This window comes from Myotis nattereri (assembly GCF_964212035.1).
Source record: "Myotis nattereri genome assembly, chromosome: 16".
NCBI lineage: Eukaryota > Metazoa > Chordata > Mammalia > Chiroptera > Vespertilionidae > Myotis > Myotis nattereri.
In genome coordinates this window covers 18,198,724-18,223,280 of record NC_138091.1, presented here as the reverse complement: position 1 = coordinate 18,223,280, position 24,557 = coordinate 18,198,724, and the positions used below count along the sequence as shown (strand labels likewise).

Below are 24,557 nucleotides of genomic sequence, written 5' to 3'. Positions count from 1 at the left end.
CCTCCGAGCAGGGGCACTGTGGTGTGGAGACGGGCCAGGCCTCCCCTATGACATGGGTAATTTGATAAATGTATAATTTTATCTAATCATTACAGTAGTATCTAATCTGTAGTTCATATTTCAATTTTGTCAACTATCCCAATAACGTGGTTTCCCACTGTTTTTATTTTTCCATTTTCTTTTTTAAAATATGTTTTTATTGATTTCAGAGAGAAAGGGAGAAGGAGAAAGAGATAGAATCGTCAGTGATGAGAGAGAATCATTGATTGGCTGCCTCCTGCACACCCCACACTGGGGACCGAGCTGTGATGGCTGGTCTTGATCGTGGTCCGGGAGGGAGATCATCAGACCTGGAGCTTTGCTTTCTGAGCTGTTTAACTTCTTTGTTTGATGGCATGTGGTTGTGGTGTGAAAATGATGAATTGTCATCTGTGTAATAGCCATGTAACATCAGGGAACTATCTTACTAGTCGGTGTTTGGTCAGACCAAAGCAGACAATGCAAAAATGTTTTAAGTGTCACCAAACTTTACAAGACTTCGGCAAAGTGAGCTTTTAATGTGAGAAACTAAATAAAATTAATTTTCACCGTCATGAAGTCAACACCATTGTCCTCTGTGCTTTAACACTTATATCCACACTTCAGAGTACTCTTCCTCGAGATACAGTCTTTCCTGTGAGAAGAAATATCGAGTCTCCTGCTTTTTTGAATGTAAATTAATTAAAATTAAATAAAATTTAAAAGTCCGGTCCTTGGTGGCACTGGTGACGGGGCAGGGCTCAGGTGCCACCTGTGGCTGGTGACGGCCATAGGACTGAGCACAGAACGCCGCGGGGGACAGTGCTGCTCCGCACGGCAGCCTGGGACTCGGGGCGAGAAGCTTCCTTCCACAACAGACCACAGACGTCACACGGAGAACCTGGCAGATGGTGGAGTTGGCGTTAAACTGTGACTGTAGGCTGCCGGCTGTGTCCTCTGGGTGCTGGGGTGGGTCAGAGAGCTGGGGGATCGATGGGATCTTACATGTGCTGTTCTGCCAACCCAGCGCTCTGGTGAACTGCTCTGGCATCATGGCGTGGTGGCCAGAATTTACTAGCAAAGAGCAGCCACAGCTGAATTGAGGAAGTGATTGCAGCCAGGGGCTGGATCTTTCCCCTCACCTGGCCCTCCATGGCCCGGGCCGGAGTGCGGGGCTGGTGCAGGAGCCCTGCTCTGCTGTGAAGGCACTTCCTGTCGCCCAGGAACCATCACCAAGGGTCCCGAGGGAGTGCTGGGCTGAGGTGTCCTGGAGGTGTGTCTGAGGCAGGGGCTGGGACTCACATGGATGATAAACAACAGTCGGGTGAGCACTGCTCCTGGCTGAGGACACCGGAGCTGTTTCCAGGCCTCGGCTCAGCTCACCACTGCAGGAAATGTGGTGACAGGTGTGTCTCAGCTCCCAGGACTCAGCCACCACTGCCCAGGAAGCCAGGCCACCAGCCGGTACCAGTGGGAGCGCCTGTGTGTGCTTGAAAACGCCTGTCTGCCTGTGGGTCCTTGCCTGTGTCTGTGTGTCTGTCCCCGCCTCCTGGCGCCCCGCCGAGGAGGGGAAGCTGAGCTGGCCCAGGCCCACTCCGCGCCAGCCGCAGCCTCAGCTAGGATGTGGCTCCTCCGCACTCTGCTCTGCGTGACCAGTAAGTCAGCCTCGCCCCTGCCCGGAGGGCTGCTGTGCCCTCTGCAGCCTGTCGGTCCTCTGTCCTCTGTCTGATGGGCTAAGTCAGAGCCGGGGGCTGGAGAAAGTGTGAGACTGTCTCAATGGAGATGCTCTTCCTCCGAGGGTGAGGGTCCCCGGCTTCCACTGTAGGACACTGGGGGCTCGGGCAGTGCTGACAGCCTGTGGCTTCGGACTCCAGAGCTCTGCTGCCCCGTCCCTTCTCCACCCAGCCTGTCCCCACCCAGGCTCCCTCCCCACCCAGGCCCTCTCCCCACCCAGCCTCCCTCCCACCCAGCCCCCACACCACCCAGCCCCTCTCCCCAACCAGCCTCCCTCCCCACCCAGTCCCTCCCCACCCAGCTCCTTTCCCCACCAGCCCCTCTCCCCACCCAGCCTCCCTCCCCCCGCCAGGCCTTCTCCCTATGGCACCCACTCTGGGCAGGTCCTCGGGTCTGGGCCGAGTTTGGTCTCAGAGTGGAGGCACTGTCAGGTACCTCCCTTCCCCCAGCAGAGCACCCGTCTACAGACCAGGGGTTCCGCTGGTGAGGTGAGTGCCCTGTGAGGATGTGTTGACCAGAGACTGGGGTCGTGTCTGCATGGCAGAGCTGACTGCATTGGGGAGCCACCTTCCTGTAACTGCTGTTGGGGTCAGGATGGGAGCATGTGTGTGTGGTGGGGGAGCGGGACTTCCTCTTCCCACTCCCTGGAAGTCCCGTTCTGGCCTCTAAGCCTCCCAGGGAAGCCACCTGGGGCAAGCCGAGCCCTGAGCCTGCACCTGCCCACAGGCTGCAGGGATGGGACTGAGCACAGTCAGCCCCTGGAGACTGCTCGGGCCACGCGTGAGGCCGGGGTGGTCCTGCCTGGTGATCGGGCGGGCGTCCTGGGGTCTCCTGCTCTGGGCAGCAGCTTGACAGAATGAGATGGACACCAGGCAGAAGCAGTTCCCCCTGAGGGACCGGCCGGGGCTGCAAGTGAGCGCCAGTGTCTGAGCGCTGAGTCCACGCTGGGAGGGGCTCAGGATGAGCACCCACCACGGGCCGAGCACCCAGAGGCAGGCCAAGCCTGTGCAAGGCACCAGCGAAGCAAGTATTTTGGGACATGTTTTAATACAGTATTACGAAAACATCAAAGCCATGGAAAGGTCAGAACTTGGTTGGACTTTCTTTTCCTTATATTACAGTTTACACTTTTATTTTCAGTTTTATATGGTGTCAGAGAGGCTCTCCCTCTTCATAGCTTATGGCTTTGACCCTCCATCACCAAGAATGTCCGGAGAAGATCTTAGATTCTGGTTCTCCCCCTCCCCCCACCCCCACCCCACCCCCGCCCAGTGTGGAGGAGGTAACAGGCCCAGAGGAGCTGTGACCGTCCAGGGTTACAAGCAAGTAGTGGAATCGAGGGTCCAGCTCAGGCCTCTTGTCCTGCCTCCCAGCTCTAGAATACCCCATGGCCTGGGGCCTTTTTCAGACATGTCAATCCAGATGACATTTATCGAACCCTCCTGAGGCCCAGCCACTCCCCAAGCTGACAGACAGCAGAGAGCAGGATGGAGTGGGCTTGCTATGAGATTACGGAGCCCACAGCTCGGCTACGTTATGGGAAGGATGTGGGAGCAGGGTCCCAGCAGCTCCAATTTGGGTGGGGGGAAATGAAATTGTGACAGTTCTACTCTAAGCTATGATGTCCTGAGATAGGATGGACTAATCCTGGAGAGCTTCCTGGAGGAGGTGAAACTAGCCCTGAGTCTAGAGCAGCGCTTCTCAACCTGTGGGTCACGACACCTTTGGGGGTCAGACGACCCTTTCACAGGGGTCGCCTGAATACATCCTGCATATCAGATATTTACATGACGATTCATAGCAGTAGCAACATTACAGTTATGAAGTAGCAACGAAAATAATTTTATGGTTGGGGGTCACCACAACATAGGAAGGTTGAGAACCACTGGTCTAGAGGATTGGGGAAAGTCTGAGAAAGTGACAAGGAGGTGCTGGGGAGGGTGGGGGGAACCCCCTCAGACCACCACCCCAGGCTCAGGGCCCTGAATCCTGTGCCTGGCTGGGCCTCCCTAGGCCACTGGCCTGACCTTGACCTTCCACTCTTCCCAGGCCACCCACTGTGGGGATGCCCACTTCTCATCTGTGGGAGCCAATGAGATGGCATTAATTGTCTGAGAGGTTTCGAGTCAGGCGCGGATGCCAGACATACTGCAGCTGCTCATACCCCCGCTTCTAGCCCCAGCTCAGGCTGCTCCCCAATGGCCTGCTGACCCCAGGTCACTCCATCCCTGACTCGCTCTGTGGCCACAGCTGCTCACTGTTCCTCCTGGGGTCTGAGGTTGAGTCTACATGCCTCATGTCGAGAAGGGAACTCTGCTGTCAGCCTACAAAGCCTTCCCAGTGGCAAAGGAGCCAGAGTGCGGGCCCTCCTGCCTTCTCGCTCCTCTGTGGTGGTGACCTTCAGCCTGGGCCCCTCCGGGGAGAGGAGGCTGCAGACCCGGCTCTGTCTGGGGGGTGGGGTAGGGGGGCTCTCTGTGTAGGAAAAACCGTATGGACAAAGAGGTGGGTGTGAGGAGTCTATTTAGGAAAATGCAGGGTGAGGTTTGAGTGGCAGCAGAAAGCTGTCCACTCTGATGTTGCCTGTCCCCCCACAACCAGGACATGGTGCAGTCCCTGTCCTGGAGCCTCAGTGTGAAAAGAAAGCAGGACACACCACACACCATACACACACACACACACACACACACACACACCCCTTTGCCCCTCTAGCCCCAGGCCAGGGGTGGGCAAACTTTTTGACTCGAGGGCCACAATGGGTTCTTAAACTGGACCGGAGGGCCGGAACAAAAGCATGGATGGAGTGTTTGTGTGAACTAATATAAATTCAAAGTAAACATCATTACATAAAAGGGTACAGTCTTTTTTTTTTTAGTTTTATTCATTTCAAACGGGCCGGATCCGGCCCGCAGGCCGTAGTTTGCCCACGGCTGCCCCAGGCCAAAGGCCCCTGAGGCTGCCTTCAGGCCTCACATGGGGGAGAGGAAGGACCTTGCAGGCAGAGGTAAAATGTCAGAGACATGCATGCCTGTGGGCAAGACAGGTGGGGAATGCAGGCCCTGTAGGACCCGGAGTCTCCCACAGTCTCTGGGGGTTGTCTTGTAGGCTGCGTATGGGGGGCATGTGGGTGGCCACAGGGCCAGGCTGAGGGAGCTGGGACCTGGCCTGGGGCAGTGGGAGGCCATGGGGCAGCGCTGAGGGGTAGTGACAGTGAGACCGGCGTGCTGTGTGAGCCGGAGTCCTGGGGAAAGCCGGCCGGCAGGACAGTGCTGCTGGCGGGACGATGCTGGATGCTGCCGGGGCAGGTCCAGGGGTGCTGGGCAGGTGAGCGTGTGGAGGAGGAGCCACTCATGAGAAATAGGAGGAAAATCGGAAAATCCCCAAGCACTGAACACGGTGCTGGCACAGTGAGCGCCCCAGACCTGATGGCCACTGTTAGGTGGACTGATGGTGTCTGAGGCCTGGGAAGACCAAGGTGGGTGGGCCGAGGGGTGAGCTGCACCTGATGGGCACCCTGCAGGCGCCTCTGAGGCATAACCTCCCCCGAGGCCCACCGGGGTGGTCTGGGTGGGTGTCCGCACACCTGAGTGTAGTCCCAGGTCCACAACTGGTTCCTTGTATACATTGGGGCAGACCATGCCCCCCGGATCTCAGTTTGCTAAAGCAGAAATGGGGCTGCGAGACGTATATTTAAAATGCCCAGCCCTGACCGGTGTGGCTCAGTGGATAGAGCGTCGGCCTGCAGACCGAAGGGTCCCATGTTCGATTCCAGTCAAGGGCATGTACCTTGGTTGCAGGCACATCCCCAGTAGGAGGTGTGCAGGAGGCAGCTGATCGATGTTTCTCTCTCATCGGTGTTTCTAACTCTCTATCCCTCTCCCTTCCTCTCTGTAAAAAGTCAATAAAATATATAAAAATAAAATAAAATAAAATAAAATGCCCATGTGGGGGGAGATCCGGGCGGAGGGGGCGGGCAGTGGTGGCTGACAGGATGGAGGAGGGTCGCAGTCTGACTCAGCAGGTCCCTGCGGCTGGGAACAGCGTGGGGGCGGCAGCCTGTGGGTGGTGTGGTGACAGACACCGCGCAGCTGGGCTCACGGCTGACGGCCCGTGGGGGGCTTAGGCGGAGGGCGAGGCTGTCAGAGGCCTCCCTGTGGTTACAGCGCTGAGCATCGCACCCACATGCCGTGCGCCTAGCTCGGTGTCTGATGCTGGGCCAGGCGTTGCCTCATTGGGTCTGCACAGCCCCCTGTCACAGATGGGGAAACTGAGGCGGACAGGCCTGAGGCCCTTCAGCAATTCCGTGGCAAAGTCAGGATTTGAACCCAGGACCGTCTCCCTTGGGGACCGATGCCATTTTTCCTGAGCCCCAGTGGGCAGTGGGAAGGGCAGGGGTCATCCGACGTGCGGCCAGCCTGAGCAAAGGTTGTCAGGGGCTTGGGAGGGATCTACTTTGGCAAATGACTCACCCCTGGCAGAGCCTGGCATGGAGGGGCTGGTGGCTGGTGCCTGGGAGAGCTCAGCAAATACGGGGACCCCCACCCCCAACACACACACACACACACACACACGCACACACACGCACACACACGTCCTCGCTGACCTACTTACCAGCCTCTAAACCAGAGCTCTGCCCTGGCTCGGTGAGCTGCTGGCACAACTTGGGGCCATGCCCAGCCTCGGGGCTCCTGTGACCTGCTCTCGGATTCCATCCCTCAAGCTTTTAATGAGGCTTTGGACTCAGGCAGACCTGGGCCCAGACACAAATATTTAATTCCCCCACGGACCACCTGGGAGACAGCAGGACTGGGAGACAGCGGGCCTGGGAGACGGCGGGCCTGGGAGACGGTGGGCCTGGGAGACGGTGGGCATGGGAGACAGTGGGCGCTGGGAGAGCTGTGCTTGTCCACTCCCGGTTCCGCCCTCCGGTCTTGCATCAAGTTCCCTCGGTTGAACAAAGTGAAAATGGGGTCGAACGGGATGGAGGGGGCGGGGATCCGGAATCGGCCCGCTGATATTTCCTGACACCACTCTGGGCCTGACTCTGCTGAGCTGGCTCTTCGCCGCGGTGGGCGTGGGGGTTGTCATGGGTGACTCAGAGCAGATCACCGTTTGAGGGACACAGACTTAATCACAGATCGCTCTGACCCAGACAGGACTTAGAGCCAGACGGAGACACCACAGGATCCCAGGGGCTAGGAAGGGGAGCCCGCCCACCCCTCGCAGTGAATGACTCTGGCTGGGGATCTGGGTTGGCTCCTGGCGCCGGGGTGCCTGAGCGGGCCCCCAGGGGTGGCAGAGTGGGCGGGTGCTGAGGACGGTGGCTGGGTGTGGACCTGCTTGTGCAGAGACCCAGAGGTGGGAAGGGTGAGATGGTGTTCAGGGAGGGGGTGTAGAGGAGCTGGGCAGGGCGGTGCCATGAATGCCCGGGCAAGGACGCTGGACTATCTCAGGGGTTTAAGTCATGTCTCAGTTACACAGTAAGAAGTGTGCCGACGTCCACTCTCACCGGCCTGGCTGACCCGGAGGCACAGGGCTGGGCACAGGCCAAGGAGTCCCAATTCCCTGTGGACTTCCTTGATCCAAACTGTTCACAGAGGACAGGGTGCCCCCTTCCCCACTTGGGGTCTTGCTCTGGAGCCCTTGAGGGTAATGGATAGGCCACAGGGAGTCTGTGAGGCCCCTTCACCCGCCCAACACCTGGCCACAATCTGGGCCCTCGGGGATCCCTGGTGGTGAGGGAACAGTCACAGGCAGTGCGTACGCAGGAGATGAGCAGGTCGTTTCCAACTGGAGAAAGGCTGTGGGGCACCGAGTGGCCAGGCGGGGGGCTGGGGGTCAGGGTGGCTTCTGTGAGGAGGTGCATGCTGAGGATGCGGAGGGGCCGGGGCCAGCCTCCAAGCAGAGCCCTCGGGAGGCCAAGATTTGTGCAAATGTGCACTTGAGGGGCTGGGAGGTTCTGATGCTCCCCTCAAGTCTGCAAAGGGATGCAAGGCCCCAAACGGAAGAGCTCACGGTTGCATTGTCTGCATTCTACTTTGGGGTGCAGTGGGGAGGACATGAATACCAGGCCTGGGAAACGTGGGGTGCAGGTTTGTTCACTCAGTGTCTTTTTTTCTCCCGCCCCACCCTGTCCCAGTTCATTCAATGTCCTTTTTTTTTTTTAATTTCTTTATTAATTAAGGTATCATTCAATGTTCTTGCTGAGAGAAATTGTTTTCTGTCATTTTCTGCTACACTAGAATAGCTTTTGAGTTTTCTGCCCCAGTTTTGTGGATGCTGTGAATGACATAACTGATCATTTTAGTCCTTATGTTGAGTTCGAGAAAGTTCAATTATTTATGCATTTATTCCACAAATAATTGCATTACGTGCCGACCGTGTGCTGTGCGGTGTGCAGAGGCGAGCGCTGGCCCATCATAGAAAGTGCTGGCTCTTTGCTACACAGGTTAGCTCTCTCTTCCTTCTGTTTTGATTGGCTCCCTTCTTTTTTTTTTTTTTTTTTTACTTTTTTCTATTGATTATTTCCCTTCTGTCCTTTTTCTAAAATTCCACCTGCCCCATTATTTTAAAACACGCTTTACCTTCGTGTAGGGTGTCTCTGATGAGCCACCACAAGCCATGCGGGGGAAGGCGGAGGGAAGGGTGAGTCCAGGTGCCCCTTTGTGCCGGCTCAGGAAGAGATCCGCCCCCAGGCCCTCTCACACTGCCTCCTTCCTGAGCCTCTGGACGGTTGGTTTTTAATAACAAATTTTAAGGATGTACCAAAGCAAAGAAAACAACGATTAGCCCAATATACCCATCACACAGGTGGCATTGTTATCAAGCGTTTGCTACCCTTGCTGCATGTATTTCAATGTCTCCTGTTGTTTCTTTTACCAAAGCAGTTTTTTTAAAAAATTGATTTCGGGAGGGTGGGGGGTGGTGGGGGGAGAGGGAGAGAGAGAAAGAGAGAAACATCAATGTGAGAGAAATATCTATCAGTTGCCTCCCGTACATGCCTCGATTGAGGCCCAAACCCACTGCCTGGGCAAGTGCCCTGACCGGGAATCGAACTGACGACCTTACAGTGCACGGGATGACGCCCAATCACTGAGCAACACCGGCCAGGGCTCGCCAAAGGTTTTAAGGCCTTGCTGCTCAAAACCTGGTGTGGGGACCGGCACATGGCATCCCTTAGGACAGTGATGGCGAACCTATGACACGCGTGTCAGAGGTGACACGCGAACTCATTTTTTGGGTTGATTTTTCTTTGTTAAATGGCATTTAAATATATAAAATAAATATCAAAAATATAAGTCTTTGTTTTACTATGGCTGCAAATATCAAAAAAATTTCTCTATGTGACACGGCACCAGAGTTAAGTGAGGGTTTTTCAAAATGCTGACACGCCGAGCGCAAAAGGTTCGCCATCACTGGGCTAGGAGCTGGTTCGCCCCCCTCCCTGACCCACTAACGCGGGAGCTGCATGCCAACAGGAGGCCTGGGTGAGTCGTCTGCACATGAATGTTTCGGAAGCATGACTTAAAAGCAAATCCCAGCACCCGTCCTTTCCCCCCACAGCCTTCAGTACACATTTCTGTCATGTGTGGCCGTTCTGTGGCAGAGCTGCAACGTTCCTGCCGCCTCACCAATGACCAGCCGCTCCGTGGCCTCATTTACTGCCCGTCCCGACGCAGATCCTCCTGTCGTCCTTTGACGGTTGGTTGGTTCAAGTGAAGGTCCAAAGGGGCCGCCTCGCCCAGCCCATCGTGTGGCCCGTGTGCCTTCTCTAAGCCCTGGCTTTCCGGTAGGGCTCGGTACTTGTCCTAGACGTGGACCATCTCCTTCAGGGTTTGCATGTTGGCTTCCCCTTCGTGTGGTTTGTTCTTCTATCCCCTACACGTCCCCAGACCTGGAAGTTGGAGCTAATGACTTCCATTAAATTCAAGGCAAACCCTTTTCGCAAGCGTCCGCCAACAGTCCTGAGGATTTTGCCATCCCTCCTGCTTCTTTTCGTTTCCTTCGCCAAAGTATTTGACACACTCGCTACTCAAAATGTGGCCTGATGACCAGCTGCATGGGTGTCATTGAGCACTTGTTAGAAATGTAGCCTTGGTCTCTGTGCCTTTCCTAGGGTGTCACACCAGGAGGCACACATGCTGGGGACCCATCTGGGGACACTAAGGTGTACTAGTGGTCTGGGGTGGGGGGATGGGGGACGGGATGGGATGTCGGCCTAATTGTCAAGTGCTCAACCAAACTCGTCAGTAGCTTCATCCGCTGATGATCATGGCCCGAGTTAATGATATAATGGCTTGCAAAATTGTGTTTTGTGATTTTATTATGCCTCCCACATTCATTAGTAATAATTCTTCTGTAAAGAACTTTTTCTCATCAACTAAGACTATTTGGTGACCCTAAGATGCAGCTCATAGGAAAGGCAAGAAAATTGCTTAGTACTTTCCTTTTAATAGTTAATTTTCAGAATAAGGGATGGTTCCCTCATTACTTCCAACGCAGTGTTTTGATTTATTCTCTCTCTCTGGGGTGGGTGGCTCTGGGGAGAGAGCTGAGAGGACAGCTGCCAGGGTCCCTGTGCTGAGCCATGCCCCCACACTACAGAAGCCCCCCACAAGTTTTGATTTGTCATATCTTAATTCTCATTCAGTTCAAGATATTTTAGAATTTCTGTTGTGACTTCATCTTGGACCCTAGGTTATTTAAAGTGCATTAATTTATAAAACACTCAGATTTTTAAAGTTTTCTTTTTGTTATTGATTTCTAGTTTAATTCCAGTAGAGACTGAGAATATATTCTGAATTATTTCAAACTATGGCAATTTATTGAGGCTAGCATGTGGTCAGTTTGGGTAAGCGTTTTACATGCATGTCAAAAACTGTTTATTTTACCATTGTCAGGTAGAGTGTTCTGTTAGTCAATTAATCTAAGCTTAATTGTATTGTTCAGGTCTTTTATATCCTTACTGGTTTTTTGTCTGCTTTTAGAGCTTCTATGAAAGACTTGTTAAAACATTAAAATCTCCCACATTCGTTGTTGATTTTTATATTTTCCTTTTAATTCAGTCGATTTTTGCTATGTATATTTTAAAGCAATGTTATTGGTTATATACATATTTTAAATCGTTATAACTTCTTGATGGATGAAGAACAACATGTTTGTATGTGTATATTTCCTTCTCTTATGTAAAATACTAGAGGCCCAGTGCACAGATTCATGCACTGGTGGGGTCCCTCAGCCTGGCCTGCGCCTTCTCGCAATCTGGGACCCCTGGGGGGATGTAGTAGTGCGCAAAGGGGCAGGCGGCCGGGCGCTGTGCCGCTCCCACTCATCCTGGCCCTGCTGTGCCCGCACCGCCACTGCCTGTAGCTCGCTGCCACTGAGGTGGGAGAGGCTCACGCTGCAGCTGCACTTGCTAGCAGTGAGCCCGGCGTCTGCGGCCGTCAGTCAGCTTAGTGGCGCTCCCGCTGTGGGAGCGCACTGACCACCAGGGGGCAGCTTCTGCATTGAGCGTCTGCCCCCTGGTGGTCAGTGCACATCATAGTGACCGGTTGACCGGTTGTTTGGTCATTTGGTTGCTTAGGCTGTTATATATATAGATAGCATAGTCTATAAACCTGTACTTTGCTTACTTACTTTTATTTGTGCCTAAAACTCTACTGCCAAGTGAAAAGCCATTCTTTGAAAAACATACTTCCTTCAATTTCAGTGAAAAATTGTGATGCAGTCCATCCAACCCAATAGCCAAATAATTTTTACTGATGGGAAATTTTATTAACTGACCAATAAATTAAGTTTATATTTTTAAAAACCCAGTAATACAAAGTATAAAGATACAGTTTATATATAAAACTTACTGTACTGAAGGTTTATTGTGCCCATTAAAGGAGTAATGACGGCTTTTAACATGGGTGGTGAAAGATGGCTGTGCGGGAATCGTTATTGAGAAGGTGCATAGTTCTCTCGACACCATTTCTTCACTGTTTTTCAACCACCTGGAGACTTACGGCTATCTTCAAAATTTTTACTTAAAAATGAAGTTATAGCACAGAAAAATGTCTTGAGGGCAAAGGAAGCCCTTTGAAACACATGGAAATAGCTTGTGTACTCAACAGAGCACAGAACGTGGAAGCCGCCTCTGCAGCCCTCCGATGGGCATGTGCAAAACAAAGCACATGGGGTTTACCCGAACCCGGCAAGCAAGGCAGGTTTGTTCCCTAGGCCAGTGGTCGGCAAACTGCGGCTCGCGAGCCACATGCGGCTCTTTGGCCTCTTGAGTGTGGCTCTTCCACAAAATACTGACTTCTGCGCATGGGCCACGAAGTTTCAATCACACTGTACATGCGCACCCGCACGTGGTATTTTGTGGAAGAGCCACACTCAAGGGGCCAAAGAGCCGCATGTGGCTCCCAAGCCGCAGTTTCCTGACCACTGCCCTAGGCCATCACTGGGCTAGAAACGGTTATATTCTGACACCCCTGAAAGTGTGCTGTCAGAATGTCACTCGTTATGGCATGTTTATTTGGTACGTTCAGGGAAGAAAAAAATCATTATACTATAGTGGTATTGTTACAGAAAAACCGGAGAAGAACCAAGCAACGCTTAGAGAGATGGAGTTACATTTATTATTATTACGCGCAGGCCCAGAGGAAAATGCCTCTCAAATCTGGGCGAAATCACACAGGAAGTTTCCTGTATTTATACCATTTTACCTTCTTTGTCTCCCAAATATGGGGTTTTTCCGGTTCCCTTTGCAAGTTCTTAAAGAGCCCCTGTGTGCTGGCGCTTTGAGACCTCGACCAAAGGCTTGGCCTGATGCCAGCCCTGATAACTTCGTCTGGGGAAGGTTTAATGGCCTCTCTGAAATGGGAGTAGTCTTATTTTCCTTATTATTTAAGCCAGCAAGCATCTACAGAAGCCAGAAATAGCAGGGTTAAAATTTCAAACAGCAGTTTTTATATAAGATGGATGCTTCAGTATAAGTTTTTTAAGAGTCATTATGGCAAAAAGTTAATTGAACAGATAAGTCTATAGACTGAACTTTACCTGCCTTTTTCTATGTACATGGAAAGTTTTGAGTAGCATGGCCAGACCATGATTTTTAAGAATTCTTTCTGGCAAGCCCTGGCTGGGCAGCTCAGCTGGTTAGAGCGTTGTCCCATACAACAAGGTTGCGGGTTCGATCTCCAGTCAAGGCACATGTGGGAACTAACCAATGAATGCATAAATGGTGGGACAACAAATCGATGTCTCTCCCCGCCCCCACCCTGCTTCTTCTCTTTCCTTTCTCTTTCTCTCTCTCTCTCTCTCAAAAAAAAAAAAAAATCTGTCTGGCAGCTGGTTGAGAAAGGATGTAGCCAGAGGGACAAGTCTTAGAAGAGAAAGGTGAGGGGACTAATGAAGGTGTCCAAGTAAGAAACAATGCAGTCAGTTGGGCACAACTGAGTCCCGACAGAGGCCCAAACGCATATGAGGATTCTGAGAACGAGAGAGGTTGTGTTTCAAATCTGTGGGAATTATGTTGAGATCATTTCATTTGGGGGAAGAAAAAGTAAAGGTGAATCTCTGTTTCAATCTACACACAAAAATAAAACCCAGATGAATCAAAGGTTCGATAATAAGAAATGAAACAAAATATCAAAGAAAACATTGAGTGAATTGAAAAAATCAAACCTCTGAGTAGGGAAGCATGACACAAAATTCAAGGGTCAGAAAGGGAAAAAAATTGACTCTATAAGACGTCTAGACGTGGAAAACATATAATATGCTAGTCAAAGGGCTAAGTGAGAAACATTGTTACATTGACTATTTCTTTTGGATTCAAAAAACTGTAATGAATAAGAAAACAATAAATGCCTCATAAAAATAGATAACGTATATGAATAAGCTTTAAATGAGCTGATAAGAGGCTTGACCTCACTCACAATTAAAAAATAGTTTTTGGCCCCACTGGCGTTGCTCAGTGGTTGAGCGTCAACCTATGAAACAGGAGGTCAGGGCACATGCCCCGGCTGTGGTCTCAATCCCCAGTGTGGGGTGTGTAGGAGGCAGCTGATCAATGATTCTCTCATTATTCTCTTCCTCTCTGATATCAATAAAGATATATTTAAAAAAAAAAAGTTTTGGGCCCAGCCAGCCTGGCTCAGTGGTTGAGCATCAACCTATGAACCAGGAGGGCACAGTTTGATTCCTGGTCAGGGCACATGCCCGGGTTACAGGCTTGATCCCCACTGTGGGGTGTGCAGGAGGCAGCTGATCAATGATTCTCTCTCATCATTGATGTTTCCATCTCTTTCTCCCTCTCCCTTCCTCTCTGAAATCAATAAAAAAAAGTTTTGGAACAAAATAACGAGATGCTCCTTTAAAACAAGAACGACAAGGTTGCACACAGTCAGCTGAAGCAGTGCTGGGCGGAAGCAGGCCTCCTACTCTGTCGTCGGAGTGTGAACCAGCACAGCCTCTTTGGGAGGCAATCTGGATATATCAATTTTCCCTCCAAACTTTTAATGACAAATTTCAAACATAGAAAACTTGAAAAAATTGTACAGTGAACAACCACACATCACACTTAGGTTTTACAATGGTCAACATTTTATTTTTTCACGATCACACATAGTATATAAAGTATATGTAGGGTCTCAAAAATGTATACACACTTGAACAGCTGACAACTCACTTAATTTTCATTCCTTTTTAGGTTTAAATGACTTGAAATAATGGGTGAAGCCAGACTAAGCTTGGAACAAAGAACATTTATCCTAAAGCGCCACTAGGCATTTTTTATGGGATACATTAAAGATAAAGTTTATAGGACAAAACTGGCAACAGTAGATGAACTGAGGGCACACAAATTACAAATGAAATGATTCTTGATGTTTTGATTCCATTGCTTCACGTTATCAGCGGTGCCTGGACCAGAACGGTCATCAGTTTGAAAACAGGCATTGACAAAAAATTTATTCATTTATGTATATTCCTTTAAATTTTGAAAATGAATGTGTATTAATAAACACTGACTTTATAATTATTCAAAGTGTATATACATTTTTGGGGAACACCCCATGTATATATTATTTTTTTTGAAAAAAGTAATTTTAGAGAGAAAGAGGAAGGAGAGAGAGAAAGGAGGGAGGGAGAAAGAGAGAAATATTGATTTGCAGTTCCGCTTATTTATGCATTCATTATGCCCTGTATGTGCCTTGACCGGAGATCAAACCTGCAACCTTGGTGTATTAGGACGACACTCTAACCAGCTGTGCTACCCAGCCAGGGCTATATTTATGTTTATATATTTATATTATATATTACATAAAACATATATGTATATACTAGTATATATCCACCCATATATGTATCTGTATCCATCTATCCATCCATCAACTATCTTATATTTCAGCGTATATATCAACTAGAGTTCAATATTTACATAGGGTTGTTTTTTCAGGTAAAATTCACACAAATTTTAAGTGGACGACTCGTGTTTCTGACAAATGCACACACCTTTATAATCCAAACTCTCCAATAAGATATACGATATTTCCATCACTCCACAAAGTTCCTTCCTGTCCCATCCCTGCTAATCCCCACAGGCTATTTTTTTAAAGATATGTTTTAATTGATTTCAGAGAGAGAGAGAGAGAGAGAAACATCAGTGGTGAGAGAAAATTATTGATCAGCTGCCTCCTGCACACCCTTTACTGGGGATCAAGCCCACAACCCAGACATGTGCCCTGACCGGGATTGAACCGTGGTTCATGGGTAGACACTTAACCACTGAGCCACACCAGCTGGGCAATATCTTTTACTATAGGTTCGTTTTGCTGGTCCTAGAACATTATACAAGCGGAATCATACGGGAGATACTCTTTAATGTTAGGCTTCTGTCGCTCGGCGTAATGATGTCTGTGACTCACCCACTGCTGTGTGTGTCAGTTGTCCACTCCTTTGCACTCCTGAGCAGTGTTCCATGGTGTGGATAGACCACGGGTACTTTACCCCTTCCCTCAGGTGCGGACATCTGGGTGGTTTCCAGTTTGGGACTGTTACAAATAAAGCCGCTATAAACACTCTTGTGCAGGTATTTTTGAGGACATGCTTTCTCTTGAGTCACTTGGGGTACATAGTCTGAATGTATGCAGACCCTCACCCTGGGACTTACTATTTTCACTTCGGTACAAAGACTCGGTGATGAGCGTGTGCGATGTCACAGGTACAGGAAGTGTGTGGTGAGAGGTGTGAGAAGTGTTTCTGGGGGGAGGCCCGGGGAAGAGCCCCTGGAGAAGGGACCCTGGTGCGGACACGGCGAGGTTCAGGAGGAGGATCAGGGCCCTGGTCAGACACACCTGTTCCCCTGGGCGGGGGACGTCCTCGGGAGTCTTGCTTTTCTCATCTGTGTGGTGGGGATGATGACACGGCAGGGCTTGATGGGATAACTGGCGAAAAGGCCCCGCCATGGCTTCACCAGGTGCCCGTTTTGTTAAATATTTCTTTTTTCTTCATAGGCCTGGCTCCTCTGGGGGCCTTCAACGTGGATGAGAACTGGATCCGGGTGACGCCCGAGGAACACGGGCCGTATGTGCTCAGCTCCCTTTTGCACCAAGACCCCAGCAGCAACCAGACCTGGTGAGTGGGGCCCGGCACAGGCAGCCTGAGGACCGAGGGGGCCCCAGAGAAGGCCTTGGCAACCCCCCAACCCCCCGAGGCTGGGGAGAGCCTCCGTGCACGTCCCCAGGCCGTGGAGGAGAGGAGGAGGGAGAGGCTGTGAGCCCCAGGCGCCCCCCCCCCCACCCCGCCCCGGCCCTCTCCTCACCTGGCCCCTCTTTTCTTCATTGCTGAGGTGAGGGGGGGGGGGGGCTTCAAAACTATTTTAAAATAAGGGTTTTTAAGGCTCCTTTGTCTCTTACAAAAATACCACATGCTCAGTGTAGGAATTTTGGACAGTGACAAAAATATTTTTTTAAAAATGGAAATTCTGGCCCGTCCGGTGTGGCTCAGTGGTTGAACGTTGACCCACGAACCAAGAGGTCGCTGGTTCAATTCCAGGTTGGGGCACATGGCCAGCTTGCAGGCGCGATGCCCAGTAGGGGGCGTGCAGGAGGCAGCCGACCGATGTTTCTCTTTATTGATGTTTCTATCTCTCTATCCCTCTCCCTTTTCTCTCTCTACAACCAATCTAAACAAAATTTAACAAAACAAAATAAAATAAAAATGGAAATTCTGAGTCAGAAGGGGGTGGTGGCTAAGAGGCAGCTGTGGGTCTGGTGGCAGCTTCACTCTGTTTCTGTAGCGACGTCTCCCCCACAGCCTCACTTCTCGTCTCTCCAATGGGGCAGGGTTCGCCTGCCTCCCAGGGCTGATGCAAAGACTGCTGAGTTCACGCACATTTTAAAAGGTTTAGCATAGTTTCTGGCCAAATTAAAGCTCAATCACAGTATCTTATCTTTTGAAAATCTCATCTGTACCCACTCATTAGACGAGCAAAAACCTCAATCTGATGACATTCTGTTGGCAAGGATGTGGCTGTACAGAAACTTGCGAGGACGTAAACTGGTGAAACCGCCCTGGAGAACAAGGTTGCCACGTGTGGTCAGACTGACGATGCCCGTGGCCTTGGGCTCAGCGATGCCACTCCCAGATGCCAGCCCTGGAGGATTCTCGTGGGGTCAGGGTGTCTATGGTAGCCCTGCTGGGAGTGGTGACAGAAAGGCATGCTCATTGTTCCGAAAATGGAAGAAATACGCTGTGAATCATGCGATCGGTACTAGCAGCAGGTCAAACCAATGAGATGTGTGCAGTGGTTATTTATTATTTTTTTAATATTTTTTTTTGTTGATTTCAGAGAGGGAAGGAGAGGGAGAGAGAGAAACATCAATGATGAGAGAGAATCATGGATCGGCTGCCTCCTGCACGCCCCACACTGGAGATCCAGCCTGCAACCCAGGCATGTGCCCTGACTAGGAATGGAACCCCGACTTCCTGGTTCACAGGTCGCCGCTCAACGTCTGAGCCACGCCAGCTGGGCAGTTCTGCTTGTTTGTTTGTTTTTTTAAATATATTTTATTGATTTTTTACAGAGAGGAAGGGAGAGGGATAGAGAGTTAGAAACATCCATGAGAGAGAAACATCCATCAACTGCCTCCTGCACGCCCCCTACTGGGGATGTGCCCGCGACCAAGGTACATGCCCTTGGCCGGAATCAAACCTGGGACTCTTCAGTCCACAGGCCGACGCTCTAGCCACTGAGCCAAACTGGTCAGGGCTTTAAAGGTATTATAAACCAGGCACACAGTAGGCGCACTATTATGTTAGGCGTCTCTCCCTCCACATAGCCTGTGACTTCCCCCAGGGGCTTGCCTGAGGCTGGGGGCTCATTCTCGTTGCTAGAATTGGCCCATGTGACCAGGGCTGATGGAGGCATTTGGGCTGTCCCCTGGGCTGTATGAGTAGCAGGGCCGGGCCCTTTCTCCCAGTGGACCCGTGCCCCTCCCTCCCTCCAGCACGTGCCCAGCACTGGAGTTGCTGGATCAGGCTAATGCGCTGGCCTCGCATTCAGTTTCTCAAACTTCGCAGTGCTTCTGACCAGGTGCGTCTGAGTGATGGATGCCCATCGCCCCCTGGGTCCCCTCACACCAATGCCTGGGCGGGGGGCCCCCCTCCCCAGCTCCTGGCCTGGCAGGCGTAGGGCTCCCTCCCTCCACGGCTGAAAGGCCTCCGCAGAGGAGGGGAGTTGGGACAGGAGCTCTAAGCCCACTCAGGGCTGGGGCCCATGAAGGCCCTGCACACCTGCTGAGGTGGAGGGGCTCACGGAGGATGTGGTGGGAGGCGCTCCTGGGTTCCTGCCGCAATGAGGGAGCCAGAGACCACGCGCCCGCTGCGGGGGCAGGAAGTGCCCCCTGGGCCACCAGGCCGCAGAGAGAGGAGCAGGCCCCCCTGCCCTGCGTGTGAGGCCAGGGCCCCTCTCCCTCATGCTGCGTCTCCCTAAAACATAGCAGCCAGGCTGGCAGCACCACGGGCGTGGCTGCCACAGCGGGGATGCGGTGGGACAGAAGGAAGGCCTTCTGGGGGGGCGGGGAGGGGGTGTGGGAATAGGCTGAGATGAGAGACAGGTTCCAGTTGGGTGAATCCATCAGGTGGGTTGTCGGCCGATGGCAGGTTCAGTTATGGCTCAGTTAGTTAATCAGTTACTCAGTCAGCAAACCTGGAGACCCAGAGGCCACCCACCGTGGTGGGGCGATAAGGAGGTGGGCGGCAGAGGCAGCTCAGACTGAGCCCCGGGCCCCAGCCTTGCGTGCCTGATGCAAATCGCCACCTTGCCCCTGGTGGTCCCGGTGGGAACAGAAGCCAGGGGTGGGATGGGTTCTAGTAGTCAGGCCCCTGGCCGGCTTGGAGGGTCACCTTCCTCCTTCTTTGAGGAAGGCTTCCTGAGGAGCTGGTGGGAATGACTCGGCAGGAAGAGGGAGGGGAGGGCACTGCAGGCAGAGCGGGCAGCTGGGCAAAGGCTGGCGGAGGAAGGCTCGCACCTGCCCCACCAAAGCATGGCCCGGCCGAGCGCAGTTCTGAGGCTCAGGCTGGGGAGGAGCCTGGGGAGGGAGAGAGGCAGGGGTGCAGGGCAGGTGACCTAATTTGGGGGCTCAGCTGCAGAGCCTGCAGAGTTCAGCTGCACCCACTCTCTACCCCTCAGCCCCGCCCAAGATTAGTCCCCTCACCTGCTGCCTGGGCTGTCATTTCGTCATCGTCACTCGGCAAATACTTACTGAGCCCTTGCTCTGCGCCAGGCACTGTTCCAGACCCTGGGAATAAAGAGCTAGACAAGATCCTTGGGGAAGTGCCAGGCCACTGGGAGGGACAGATAGAAGCATGTAAACATGTAAACAGGATACTATGAGGGGACAGGCTCCGAAGGAAATAAAACAGGGGGTGCCCTGACTGGTTTGGCTCAGTGGATAGAGCGTCAGCCTGCGGACTCAAGGGTCCCAGGTTCGATTCCGGTCAAGGGCATGTACCTTGGTTGCGGGCACATCCCCAGTAGGGAGTGTGCAGGAGGCAGCTGATGGATGTTTCTCTCTCATCGATGCTTCTAACTCTCTATCCCTCTCCCTTCCTCTCTGTAAAAAATCAATAAAATATATTTTAAAAAAACAAAAACAAAAACAACAGTTAGGATGGTATTACCACAGATCAGGCGGGAGGATGGTGGTCAGGATGGTGGCTGGGGAGGGAGAGAAGGAACGCGCTCTGTTGCTGCTGCTCACCAGGTTCCCATCTCTAAACACACGTCCCGGTCTCTCCTAGACGCTGGGATTCTGACCCACCAAACATGGGTTTTTTTGGTTGGTTGCTTGTTCTGTTTGGTTTCTGCAACCGCCTCACCATTTTTAATTTGTTTTTGTTTTAAAATATACCCCAATATCTCATATTTTCCACTTTCTTTTTGTTTGTTTTCAAAGTCTACAATATTTCTGGACTTAAAATTTTCCACTTAAATGTTAGGAAAAATGTCACATTTTCAAAAAATTCTGACTGGTGTTTGTTAAAATAAATTTGTAATACTGACAAATTGAAAAATGAATAGAGAAATGCTCTCTAGATGTAGGTTGGAGAAAGAACCCACAGGGCTTACGCGTGGATCTGATGTGGGGCGAGTGAAAGGTGAAGTGAGGATGCCCCGGCTTGGGGACGTGGACTGGGGTGGTTGCTGGGGAAGGCGGACAGGGCAGGCTCGGAGGTCAAGACCCTGTGTTCTGCTTTGGACATTTCCAGTTTGCAGTGCCTGTTAGACAACGGGCAGTTGGTTGTTGTATTCGTTTCCTGTTGCTACTGCAGCAAGTTATAAAACATTTGCTGGCTTCAAACAATACAGATTTATTACCTTTCCATTCTGAAGGTCAAAGTCTCCAAAATGGCCACAAAGTAGTCATGGGGATGTGAAGTATGACATAGGAATTATAGTCAATAATATTGTAATAACTAGGTGTGGTGCCAGGTGAATACTTGAAACATCAGGGAATCACTTTGTAGAAGTGCATGATTGTCTAACCACTATGCTGTCCACCGGAAACTAATCTCTATATATAAAAGCCTAAGCCACCAACCAAGCAAACAACTGGTCACTATGATGCACATTGACCACCAGGGGGCAGACACTCAATGCAGAGGCTGCCCCCTGGTGGTCAGTACGCAACCTCCTGTGGCCCCCAATCGCCGGGCAGGCTGAGGGACCCCACCCGTGCATGAATTCGTGCACTGGGCATCTCGTACAGAATAGCATTGAATGTAAACTGTAATTGAAAAATAACCTTTAGCCCTGGCCAGTGTGGTTCAGTAGTTAGAGTGTGGGCCTGCTCACTGAAGGGTCATGGGTTCAATTCCCAGTCGCTGTCGGGGTGTGTGTGGAGGCAACCAATTGATGTCTCTCTCTCTGTCTCTCTCTCTCTCTCTCTCTCCCTCTTTTCAAAAATATCAATGGAAAAAATATCCTCCCGTGAGGATTAACAAAAAATAAAAAAAATAATAAAAAAGACAAAGTTTTGGTCAAACATAAAAATTAAGACATTCCTCAAAATAAAACATTTAAAAAAAGAAGAAAAATAAACTTTAAATTAAAAAAAATCCAGGATAATCTTCCCATAAGACCCTTAACTTAACCAAGTCCACAAAGTCACTTTGACCATGAAAAGTAGCGTAATCCCAGGGTCTGGAGATTAGGATGCCGACATCTGGCGGGGAGGTGGGGCGGCGGGCGGTGGACATTATTCTGCCTTCTACGGCCAGGCTAGTCTGCCTCGTGCTGGAAGGATGCTAGGCCCGCAGGTGCCGAGGTGGGAATCTCAGCATTTGTGGGTGGATGGGGGCCATGGGGCGGCGGGGGGCCCCTGGGGAAGCTGTGCTGGCAAGGAGGCAAGACCAAGCCTCAGGACTCCGGTCAGAGGTCAGACAGCGATGGAGCCAGCGAAGGGGCCTGGGGAGGTCAGGAGAGAGGTCGGAGGGGTCAAGGAGAAAGGGCGGCAGGAGGAGATTGTCACTTCCGCCCAGGCTGCTGAGAGGGTGAGGAAGATGACGACAGAAAGGTGTCCATTGGCTCTGGCCATGTGGGGACCACTGGGGACCTCGGGTGGAAGTCAGCTTGGGGTGGGTTAAGCTGGCGGGGCACACACACAGGTGTAGATGTTATTATTGTCCTATCAACCGTGGAGATGGGTGAAGGATGTATTTACACTTCCTTAAATTTAATAAAGTTCATTTTTCACAATGTGCAGCTGGGGCGTCCCCACCCTTGGTGTTTCTGGTACATGACTTGAGCTCTGTGCTTTGAAGCTAGGTGAGTCAGTCCTTACTAAGGAGCCCCTAGGGCTGTCCTGGCCCAGGAACTGGGGGTCTCCAGTCTCTCAGAGACAACAGCTGGGGTCACAATACGCCTATAGTTGGGAACTTCCTTACACGGCTTGTCGTGCGTTGCTTTGTCAAACAAGACTGGGTTATTGAGCTTGCCCCGAGCCTTGCCTTTGGACCACTCCTTCCTTCTGGCCTTGCTCCAGATTTGTTCACTGGGTCTTTGTCTTTCTTGGCCGACTTCCCAGCATCTTTCTTCTTCTTCTTGTCGTCCTTGGGCGGCGTAGAGGCACTCGAAGAGCAGCTGCTACCACTGCTGCCTCGATAAGGTGTCGGACAAAAGGGCCATTTTGTAATTTTAAAAGATGTAGATGGATGGGGGGGGGGGCGGTGAGGAAGTGGAGACAGTACCTCCTTCCTGCCCTCCCCCCAACCCACTATAGCCTCATTATGACCTTTCAAGCCGTAGACTAATTTTGTTCTTCCCTTTTATAAAGCCCTCTGTGGCTTCCTACTGCTGGTCGCTGTTACCAAGCCCAGCCTCAGGGCCGCTGCCCCAGCACCCCTCCCTCACAGCCCTAGGATGGGGAGCCCACTCCCTGTCTCAGGCAGCCCAGCCCTCCCCGGGCAGCATGGGCAGTGAAAAGGTTTAGGTGGGTGGATGGGTTGTGGGGCAAAGTTTGCTGTTGGGCCTCACATCTTCTGAGGCTTAATCAGGCTGAGGCGCCCACCCCCGACCTCTAATTCTGACTGACTCATAGGATAGGGGCACCAGCTGGAGCAGCCACTGAAAAGCCGGCACTGCCCCCCCCCCCCCCCCAGTATAACCACGGTGCTGCTGGTGGCTTCCTGGGTCCCCCCACGGCCACCACCCCCACCACCCACCGAAGAGCACAGTCCTTGTTTACCAGCACTATCACCCTCTCCGGCAGGGTGGGCCATTAACCATTTCCTGCCTGGAGCTGTGCAAAGGTAGAGGCTGAGCCATGGCTTCCACGTCATGTGGTGCCTGCCACCCTGGGCGGGGAGGCTGCCGGCCTTTCCCAGGTCTGTGCCCGCTCCGTGGTTTTCCAGGCGCGGAGCCTGGGAGCCCGGGGGGCCTGGGGTGGGCAGGCGGGGCGTGGGCGGACAGGGGGGGGAAGGTATCAGCAAGCGGCTCAACTCTGCGGTCCGCCCTCCCTCTCAGGCTCCTGGTCACCAGCCCCAGAACCAACAGGACAGCGGGGCCCCTGCATCAGTGTTCCCTCACCCGGGATGAGCTCCTTTGCCAGCCTGTAGGTAAGTGAGGCCCAGCTCCAGGGAATGCTCCCAGGACCCTTTTCTAGGAGTCCCACTCATCCAGGCCAAACCATTCCAACCCCAGCCCATCTAACCAGCCCCTCCCCCCAGACTCCACACCCCCGCCCCCCACGGCTCACTTTCTGTCCCAGTGCCCAATCCCATCCCAACCCAACCCTAATCCCCGCCCACCTCTCCTGACCCAATCCTAACAGCAAAATCCTACCTAACATGTATTGCGTGTTCCTAAGTACTTCTCCACCCGCTTTTAACCCTCAAAACCGTACCATTTGACCGAAGAGGAACCTCCAGCTCAGGGAAGTCCTCTGGTTACCAGTATGACTAAGGTCACACAAATAGCATTGGGGGCACCACGGATGCAAACCCAACTTGACCTGGTTCCAAAACCTCACCTGTCCCAACTGATCACACCTCAGTGGCATCCATCCCTCCCCGCCCCATCTAACCGTGGCCACCCCAACGTCCAGCACATATTAGGTGCGCAGTAAATGTTGTTTGAAATAATTGACCAAATGAATGGGCCATATTCATTTATTAACCAAACTCTGCCCATCCCACTCAGTCCGACACACGGCACACACTCGCTGGTGGCCCCTCGGCTGTGTATGGCAGAACCCTTGTCTCTGAGAGGCACCGTGTTGAACAGCCTCAGAGGGGGACACAGTCCAGCAGGGTGACAGGGTGATCCAGTGGTTCAAAATGAGACCGTGTCCCCAGGCCCACACTGGGAAGGGAGAGGACGGAGCGACCGCATCTGCCCCTGGGGCAGTAAGGTTCCCCAGAGACGGCCTTTGAGACTGGAGGGTCCATTGTTCCTATAGCCAGTGCCTCAGCATCCTGCACACCTCCCCCGCGCTGCACACACTCACTCCTGCTTCTCTCCCCACCTGCCCCGCCACACTGGGAGCCCTGGAGGAAAGCCCCAGTTGTGCCGGGCCAGTACAGCCAAGGGTTCCGTGAGCCTGAGCGGGGGGTGTGCGGGCGGGGGCAGTGAAAGATGTAGAAAAGACAGACAGAGAGAGTAAGCTAGGTCTAGCAGGATCTCCTGTGCCTGGCTGAGGCCACAGAGAGGGAGACCCAGAAGGCAAGCTGAGGCTTTATTTTATAGCCAAAGGTAAACAAGGTCGTGGTCACCATAGTTACAATGTTCTTGGGAGTTTCACTTGTTTTGGCAGCACTTG

General features: G+C 52.1%; 1 protein-coding gene and 1 pseudogene across 2 annotated transcripts in view; one reads left to right on the top strand and one right to left on the bottom strand.

The window, feature by feature from the left end:
* Nucleotides 1-1,639: 1,639 nt before the first annotated feature.
* ITGAE (integrin subunit alpha E) overlaps nt 1,640-24,557 on the top strand; it is a gene marked incomplete at its 5' end in the record, with an annotated part of 62,355 nt that continues 39,437 nt past the window's right edge. Inside the window, 3 exons of the mRNA XM_081110619.1 lie at nt 1,640-1,673; nt 16,251-16,371; nt 23,264-23,355. Of these exons, the coding sequence (XP_080966745.1) occupies nt 1,640-1,673; nt 16,251-16,371; nt 23,264-23,355 (247 nt within the window). The remainder of the gene's footprint in view (nt 1,674-16,250; nt 16,372-23,263; nt 23,356-24,557) is intronic.
* Nucleotides 21,985-22,836, bottom strand: LOC308532561 (small ribosomal subunit protein eS25-like; annotated as a pseudogene). The gene is made up of 2 exons: nt 22,775-22,836; nt 21,985-22,393 (listed from the first exon to the last, which is right to left on the bottom strand). The product of its transcript is annotated as a small ribosomal subunit protein eS25-like (transcript).